The sequence below is a fragment of the Neltuma alba genome, unplaced genomic scaffold, assembly GCF_004799145.2.
Source record: "Neltuma alba isolate B1F8T4 unplaced genomic scaffold, ASM479914v2 tig00011343_pilon, whole genome shotgun sequence".
Taxonomy (NCBI): Eukaryota; Viridiplantae; Streptophyta; class Magnoliopsida; order Fabales; family Fabaceae; genus Neltuma; species Neltuma alba.
Genome location: NW_021636044.1, coordinates 26,512 through 35,524, shown reverse-complemented (window position 1 = coordinate 35,524; position 9,013 = coordinate 26,512). Strand labels below are relative to the sequence as shown.

Below are 9,013 nucleotides of genomic sequence, written 5' to 3'. Positions count from 1 at the left end.
TTCGTTTTCATAATAAAAAATTAATTAGACGACAACTTTTCATTCCATCTAAGTAAGCAAAATGTTCAGCGTGATAAGAATATACAAGTAGACATAATTGTTCTTCCATACGCAAACGTTTCTGAATATATAATATACCATATTTTGTATTCAGCTATTCATTATTATATTGTCTGGATCTCTTTGAATGATGCATATTGATGCTAAGCTTTGTATCTTGCAATAATTCTGAAGCATTATATTATATTATTTAGTTATATATGCTGGTAATTTTAACATCATATTTTTGACCAAAGTAACATATATTTATCAAAGACTTCCGTTTTAAGACTTCACCCACCTGTCTTGTTCATGGCATTTTTTGAGGCAGTCCAAAGAGATCAAGCTCTTTATTTATTAGTATTCTATAATGATTCAATCATAGAACATGATTGGTTTACAAGAAAGCGTACATTTTCGTTCTATAAATACCTCAAGATCATTAGTAAAGTTCATCACAGCATCTTTCTTTCAAACACTTGACTGAGTCATATCTGAAGCCAGTTATCTCCATTGTCACAGAAACATGGCTTTCAAAGTTCTTTCATTGGCTCTTGTTTTCCTTGGAATGTTGGCATTTCAAGCCTCATCTCGCACCCTTCAAGAAGCTTCCATGAAGGAGAGGCATGAGCAATGGATGGTTCAATATGGAAGAGTGTATAAGGACACTGAGGAGAAGGAGAAGCGTTTCAACATATTCAAGCAAAATGTGGAGTACATCGAAGGCACTAACAGTGCTAGAACTAAGCCTTACAAGTTAGGTGTGAATCCATTTGCAGATCTCACAAATGAAGAATTCACAGCTTCTAGAAACAGATTCAAGGGTCTTACATGCTCCTCAATCACAAGGACACCCACTTTTAAATATGAAAATGAGACTGATGTGCCTTCCTCTGTGGATTGGAGAAAGCAAGGTGCTGTCACACCCGTCAAGAACCAAGGCAATTGTGGTAAGAATTATTCTATTACTCCTTAAAATTAATACTCCCTCTCAACCTAAATATAAAAACTAGATAACTAATTTACAAATAGTAAGGGCATTAGTTAAATTACTTGTTAGTAATAATTATATTATGTGTTGGTTCTCCTAAAATACACCATTTAATCATTATTCCCATTTTGATTGCCCAAAGTGAATGCATGTCACTTATGGAGACATGTAGACACAAAAAGGGACACGGGGCCCTAATTTCAAAAGTGGGCTTGCCTTTTCCTTGTCCGTCACTCTCTTCATTTTAGGTGAAGTACACCTCAATAGATCCAAATCCTTTAATTTTTGTTTAATTTCATATTACTTTGATGGATGGTAGGATGTTGTTGGGCATTTTCTGCTGTAGCAGCAACAGAAGGAATTACTAAGTTGAGTACAGGCAAACTGATCTCTTTGTCAGAGCAAGAGCTAGTAGATTGTGACACAGTTGATCATGGTTGTGAAGGAGGTTTGATGGATGATGCCTTCAAATTCATCATAAAAAATAATGGTATTACCTCAGAAGCCAACTATCCTTATAAGGGTGTTGATGGAACCTACAATGCCAATGAAGAAGCCAATCATGTAGCTACCATTAAGGGGTATGAGGATGTTCCTACCAATAGCGAGCAGGCACTACAAAAAGCAGTAGCTAACCAGCCTGTTTCAGTGGCCATAGATGCGAGTGGATCTGATTTTCAGTTTTATTCAAGTGGCATTTTCACTGGTTCTTGTGGTACTGAGTTAGATCATGGTGTTACTGCCGTTGGTTATGGTGTCACTGGCAATACCGAATACTGGTTAGTGAAAAACTCATGGGGAACAGAATGGGGAGAAGAAGGATACATTAGAATGCAAAGAAATGTGGCTGCTCAAGAAGGCCTTTGTGGCATAGCAATGCAAGCTTCATATCCCACTGCATAATTGTTAAATTACACACTTAATATTAACTCTAAATGAATGGTGTTATTGTATATCCATGCACCATTTAGTAGTTATCAACACATTAGTTTAAAATCACAGCAGTGAATATGAGGCATATACACATGTTCAAGTTCTACAAGTTATATGATATGGATTGTGAAGGTTTGTGAAGTTTTTACTACTTTATTTTCAATTCCAATTCATGTAATGAGTGATGGATACTATAATAATGAAATTAATGATTCATTATGACTATGACTTGTTTATATATTAAATTTATCTTTATGAAATGTTAATTTATTTAAACTCAGATCCATTTAAGCCTGAGAAAGATTTCTTTTTACCCAATCCCAACGCAAGAGGATATGTCATCACCATGGATTGTGAATGGTTGATACTAGCGAGAGGGGTGATGATTGATTAGCAGTTCTATTGTTTTTTTCCTGAAACGAACTTGAAATAAAATTTTCATAATCATTTCAAGTACTTCCTTTTGCCCCTAATGCAAGAACTAGTTTGACTTTCAATTTGATTCTAAATATAAGACTCTAATCCACTCCATCTCTCATATTTATCTAATTTTTATCAAGATAGTCTTTCAAATAATAGTAGTTCCAGCTAATACGCTTGATTAGTAAAGACATTTTAGGGGGAAAAAACCAATTTATTACAAATAACTAACTTAACTAATTTTTTTAATTTATTTAAATTAGTCAACTAACTTTTATATTAAAGATCGAAGGTAGTATATAGGAAAAAATTCATTCGTAATTACAAATTAGATTTTCATTTTTAATGGAATTTAATGTTAAAAGTTGAACTACTGGTTTATGGGACTGGATTCAACCTTTCAAGCTTTCACCGATCCTATCTATTTCTGTATGGTCGTTTAGTTCCTAGCAATACTTGTAAGGGAATGATAGGTTTCTTGTTAAAAATATGTTTTGCCTAAACTATTAATAATTTTACTTAGTATCCCTAATTAATTATGAAACTTTCTAACTAATTAACCAAGTACTCCTCTGATTATTGACTAATAACTTGTTTTTGGTATAGCTCATAGTATCTTCAAGTCATTTTGAGTTTGAGACTAATTTCTGTTAGGCTGAAATCTATCTAATAACGTTTACTGAGAGTAATTTCAAAGAAATAACTAATTTTATTAATTGACAACAAAACCGGCAGAATTAATTAGCATTCTTATATATTAAAATCACCTCAATTGTTATAAGTAATGTGGTTTAACAACCAGTATTAAGTTCTTCATTTTCATAATAAAAAATATAGCTAGATGACAACTTTCCATTCCATCTAAGTAACTCAACGACAAGTAGTCGTATAGTCATTCTTCCATACGTAAACGTTTCAGAATATATACCATATTTTGTATTCTTTTATATTCTTCCTATCTCTTTGAATGATGTATTGATGCTAAATTTTGCATTTTACACAAATTCTGAAGTATTATATTATTTAGCTATATATGCTGGTGTTTTTTAAATCATATTTTCAGTCAAAATACCTTCCCATTTAAGACATTTATCGAAGACCTCCATTTTAACACTTTACCCAGCCGTCTTGTTCATAGCATTTTTTTCAGGCACCCCGAAGAGAGAGGCGTTTATATATTATAGTCATATAATATGATTGGTTTACAAGTCAGTGCAAGTTTTGGTATATAAATACCTGAAGAACATTGGAGTTCATCACATCATCTTTCTTTCCTACATTTGACTGAGTCATATCTGAAGCTACTTATCTCCATTTTCGCTATAACATGGCTTTCAAAATTCAATCTCCTAGCCTTCTCCTTCCAAGCTTTTGCTGGGGATGTTGGCATTTCAAGCCTCATCTCGCACTCTTCAAGATGCTTCAATGAGGGAGAGGCATGAGGAATGGATGGTTCAATATGGCAGAGTGTATAAGGACACTCAGGATAAGGAGAAGCGTTTCAGCATATTCAAGCAAAATGTGGAATATATTGAAGACTTTAACAATGCTAAAACTAAGCCTTACAAGTTGGGTGTAAATCAATTTGCAGATCTCACGAATGAAGAATTCACAGCTTGTAGGAATAGATTCAAGGGTCATATGTGCTCCTCAATCTCAAGGACACCCTCTTTCAAATATGCAAATGTAACTGATGTGCCTTCCTCTGTGGATTGGAGAAACCAAGGTGCTGTCACACCTGTTAAGAACCAAGGCGATTGTGGTAAGAATTGTTCTATTACCCCTCAAAACTAATCAGTTGTGATTGGAAGTTGCCATTTAGATTGTCTAAAGAATCCTTGAAGTTTTATTCAACTCCGTTTTACTTTCATGCATTGTAGGATGCTGTTGGGCATTTTCTGCTGTGGCAGCAATGGAAGGAATCACTAAGTTGAGTACAGGTAAACTGATCTCTTTGTCAGAACAAGAGCTAGTTGATTGCGACACAGGTGTGGACCAAGGTTGTGAAGGAGGTTTGATGGATGATGCCTTCAAATTCATCATAAAAAATAACGGTATTACGTCTGAAGCCAACTATCCTTATAAGGGTGTTGATGGAACCTGCAACGCCAATGAAGAAGCCAATCATGTAGCTACCATTAAGGGGTATGAGGATGTTCCTGCCAATAGCGAGCAGGCAATACAAAAAGTAGTGGCCAACCAGCCTGTTTCGGTGGCCATAGATGCAAGTGGATCTGATTTTCAGTTTTATTCAAGTGGCATTTTCACTGGTTCTTGTGGTACTGAGTTGGATCATGGCGTTGCTGCCGTTGGTTATGGTGTCAGTAACAATACCGAATACTGGTTGGTGAAAAACTCATGGGGAACAGAATGGGGAGAAGAAGGACACATTAGAATGCAAAGAAATGTGGCTGCTCAAGAAGGCCTTTGTGGCATAGCAATGCAAGCTTCTTATCCCACTGCATAACTGTTAAACTAATCTTGATGAGTGGTGTTTGTATATCCATGCAGCATTTATTACTTTTCAACTACACGTATGTAGAAAATGGCAGTGAATATATACGGCACGCACAGAATGTTCATTGCTATAAGTTATGACTATGAAAGTTTATGACTGTTAATAATGCTTTGGGTCCAATATATAAGCCCATATATATAAAGCCCAACTAATTGTTATTCATTTAATATATTACTGATCCATTGTACAATACACGTGTAAGCTCCTCCTGTAAACTAGGGTTTTTATCCTGTCTATATATAGAATAACAAAGGGCCTTGAGTAGTGCGCCTTCATTGATTTTATTATCAGTTTCTCTATTACATTTCTTATCTTGGTATCCAGAGCCAGCTAGTTAGTCACCAATGTTGAATCCCAATGAATCACTCGAATCCCAAAACAACCCCAGGACATCATCTGAAACGTCCAGAATGGATGACAGCTCCATTGTCACTGCCTCCCTTTTAGCCAAACTAACAGAAAAGAACAGCCCATTGTCTTAATCTTGTTCTGTCAAGCTGGACAGACTTAATTACTCATTGTGGCTCACACATGTTTTGCCTATCATTAAAGGCCATAAGCTAGAAGGATTCATCAATGGAACAAAGCGGTGACCAACTCAGTTCATCACAGAAGGAACTGAAACGAAGATCAACCCAGCCTTTAAAGACTGGGTAGCAGCCGACTAGCTCCTTTTTGGATGGCTTCTTAATACCATGACCATAGAAATCTCTGCTGAAATGACCTCCGTCTCCACCTCTGCCGGTCTCTAGCGTGCTGCAAAGGTGATTGTTGGTGCTGAAACGAAATCCCGTCTCCTTCTCTGTTCTGAACTTCAGAGGACAAGAAAAGGCTCCATGAAGATGTCTGAATACCTGGCAAAAATGAAGAATCTGGCAGAACAGCTCTCACTCGCCGGTAGCCCAATACCGTTGTCAGATCTCATCATTCAGGCTTTAGCTGGATTGGACGGCAACTACAACCCTATTGTGGTTTAACTCTCCAACCGTGCTGATGAGTTAAGTTGGATTGAGATGTAGTCTCGGCTCTTCACTTTTGAGAGTAGACTGGAGCAGCTTCAACTTATTTCTGAAACTTCAACTCATTTTGCAAACACTGTTCGGCTTGATGACTCCCTTGTTCCACGGTCAAACAGCAACTCTTCCTTTAGAAACAACTGGCGTGGTGGTCGTGGAAATAGAGAAAGACATGGCAGGAGTCGAAATGAACGTGGAAGTTCTAGAAGAAACAACAACTATGATGATGGTCCGCCAAATTGCCAGCTCTGCAGCAGGGTCGGTCATGTGGTTGAGAATTGCTTTTACCGTTTTGACTGATCCTTTGTTCCTTCTGGTGGTCGGAAGCAACAGAGAACCACCTACACTAATCTGGATAGTGCTTATTGGGCAACTCCAGAGGTGGTGAATGATGATGCCTAGTACCTAGATAGTGGAGCAACAAGTCATGTAACCAATGATATCAACAAATTGATAATGCTGCTGAAACCAATGGTAAGATGAATATTGTAGTAGGAGATGGTTTTAGACTTGGTGTTGAAAAAGTGGGTTCCTCAACTATTAAAAATGTCAGTAACAGAGAAGTTAAACTGAACAGAATACTTTATACTCCTGAAATCAAAAGGAATTTACTCAGTGTGTATCAAGTGGCTCATGACAATAAGGCTAATGTGATTTTTAACACAAATGGTGTTTTTGTGAAGGATCAGGTAACAGGGCAGTTAATACTACAGGGCAAGCCAAATAGTGGAGGCATGTTTTGAGTTCTAGACTTGAAGAGGAAAGGAAGACAAGAAGATCTGGTTTTAGTTGCTGAAGAAGCTGTTAACATAGCATCTAGTTTTAAAGCATTTAGTAAAACCTTTTGGCATTGTAGACTTGGTCACTCTAGTGACAAGATTCTAAACAGAATTATAGCAGAATGTAATCTGAAAATATCTTCTAATGAAAGTGAGCCTAGTTTTGTGAATCTTGCAAGTATGGGAAAATGCATTCTTTACCTTTCAAAGTGTCGACCTCACATGCTTCTAAACCACTTGAGTTAATACACACTGATCTTTGGGGACCCTCACCACTTCAATCTATGAATGGTTTCCGATACTATATTCTCTTTGTTGATGATTATAGCAGATATTCTTGGATTTTTCCTTTAAAAACCAAGGATGAGGCTCTTCACATGTTTGTCCAGTTTAAGAATTTTGCTGAAAAACAATTTGAAAGTAAGATCAAAATTGTTCAAAGTGACTGGGGAGGTGAATATAGAAAGTTTACCAAGGTTTTACAAGAATCAGGCATACATTTTAGGCATTCCTGTCCTCACACATCTCCACAAAATGGGAGAGCAGAAAGGAAACATAGGCACATAGTAGAAATGGGTTTGACTCTCCTAGCTCAAGCCAAGATGCCCTTATTCTATTAGTGGGAAGCCTTTCATACGGCAACTGAACTAGGAGGGATATCACCTTTCTTCAGACTTACTGGCAAGCTTCCAGACTATGAACATCTCAAAATATTTGGAACAGCATGCTATCCATGCCTTAGACCCTATAATGATCACAAACTACAGTTCAGAACAACTAACTGTGTCTTCATTGGTTACAACAACAATCATAAAGGATATAAGTGCCTGAGTCCTACTGGAAGAATCTACATTTCTCGCCATATAGCTTTTAATGAACATGATTTTCCTTTTTCTACAGGTTTTTTGAATAAGAAAGAGGTACCTGCTGAAGAAGTGCATCCAAAATCCTTCTTCCAATCTGCTCTGTGCTCTCTACCGAGATACTGTCCAGCTGATGGTGTTGATAACAACACTCAATGTAGCAGTCTCAGTGATCCTCAAGATGCTTCATATCACACTCCTTATCTCCCAATGATGGAACGTGATTCTGCACAAATAGGGCATGAAGAAGAAAATGAGCAAGCCTCTACTAATCAATTTTCAGGTTCAACTGGCGATGGATCACCAGAAAATTCCTGCAGACAGGCCGAAGAGAACATTCAGGCAACAGAATCTTCCTCACAAAATAATTCTCCAATCAGACATCAAATAGTGACTCGAAGTAAAGCAGGGATTCACAAACCCAAGTTTCCCTACATTGGAACTGTAACAGCAGAGACAATTATTCTAAAAAAGCCTACAACTGTATGAGAAGCACTCAATTCTTCACAGTGGCAGCAGGCAATGTTAAATGAATACAAAGCTCTTATGAAGAATCACATATGGGATCTGATTCCTTATACTGGACAGAAGAAACTTGTCGATTGCAAATGGGTTTTCAAGGCCAAACAACTACCTGATGGATCTGGTTACAAACCTAAAGCAAGGCTAGTTGCCAAAGGCTTTCAACAAAGGTTTGCAGAAGATTTTGATGAAACCTTTAGCCCTGTGCCGAAAACTTCTACCTTGAGGTTTGTACTATCACTAGCAGTTACTTTTGGGTGGAAAAATTAGACAACTTGATATCAACAATGCTTTCTTAAATGGTGACCTGCAAGAGCAAGTCTTAATGAAGCAACCTGAAGGCTTCGTATCATCTAAGTTTCCTAATCATGTCTGTTTACTAAAGAAAGCACTCTATGGCTTAAGACAAGCACCTAGAGCCTGGTTTGAAAAACTAAGGTCTACCTTGTTGAACTGGGGATTCTGTCATTCTAAATGCAATACTTCTTTGTTCTTTCTCAAACACAAGGAGTTTGTCCTGTTTGTTCTAGTATATGTGGATGATATTGTTATCACAGGCAATTCATCTGAAGTACTTGAGTTGTTTATCAAACAACTCAATTCACGGTTTGCCTTAAAGGATCTAGGTAGACTTCATCACTTTCTGGGCATTGAGGCCTTTAGAGATGATACAGGCTTATATTTGAAACAGAGCAAATATATTTCAGCTATTCTTGACAGGTTCAATATGACAAATTGCTCATTAGTACCAACACCCATGGTAACAAATAGACACTACGCCAAAGATGAAGGGTCACCTCTCAATAATCCAACTGAATTCAGACAAGCAATTGGAGCTCTACAATATTTGATTAATACTCGGCCTGACATTACTTTTGCCGTCAATAAGTTAAGTCAATTTCTTTCCTCACCAACTGATCAACATTGGCAAG

At 37.1% G+C, this 9,013-nt stretch overlaps 2 protein-coding genes across 2 annotated transcripts; both read left to right on the top strand.

Annotated features, from left to right (window-relative positions):
• Positions 1–427: 427 nt before the first annotated feature.
• Positions 428–2,154, top strand: LOC114712300 (zingipain-2-like). Its single transcript, XM_028896816.1, has 3 exons — positions 428–434; positions 540–989; positions 1,350–2,154. The coding sequence occupies exons 1-3, from the start codon at positions 428–430 to the stop codon at positions 1,931–1,933; spliced, it is 1,041 nt and encodes a 346-aa protein (XP_028752649.1). The 3' UTR covers positions 1,934–2,154.
• LOC114712299 (senescence-specific cysteine protease SAG39-like) lies at positions 2,041–4,850 on the top strand. Its single transcript, XM_028896815.1, has 4 exons — positions 2,041–2,095; positions 2,245–2,342; positions 3,737–4,145; positions 4,264–4,850. Exons 1-4 carry the CDS (start codon positions 2,041–2,043, stop codon positions 4,848–4,850), a joined length of 1,149 nt encoding a protein of 382 aa, XP_028752648.1.
• Positions 4,851–9,013: the final 4,163 nt, after the last annotated feature.

What these genes read in the sequence shown, in the direction of transcription:
- LOC114712300 (XM_028896816.1), top strand. An exon ending in CAAGAACCAAGGCAATTGTG is followed by an intron (nt 990 to 1,349) that starts GTAAGAATTATT and finishes GATGGATGGTAG; the next exon opens with GATGTTGTTGGGCATTTTCT.
- LOC114712299 (XM_028896815.1), top strand. Translation starts at nt 2,041, where the DNA reads ATGAGGCATATACACATGTTCAAGTTCTACAAGTTATATGATATGGAT. An exon ending in ATATGATATGGATTGTGAAG is followed by an intron (nt 2,096 to 2,244) that starts GTTTGTGAAGTT and finishes ATTTAAACTCAG; the next exon opens with ATCCATTTAAGCCTGAGAAA. An exon ending in TAAGAACCAAGGCGATTGTG is followed by an intron (nt 4,146 to 4,263) that starts GTAAGAATTGTT and finishes CATGCATTGTAG; the next exon opens with GATGCTGTTGGGCATTTTCT.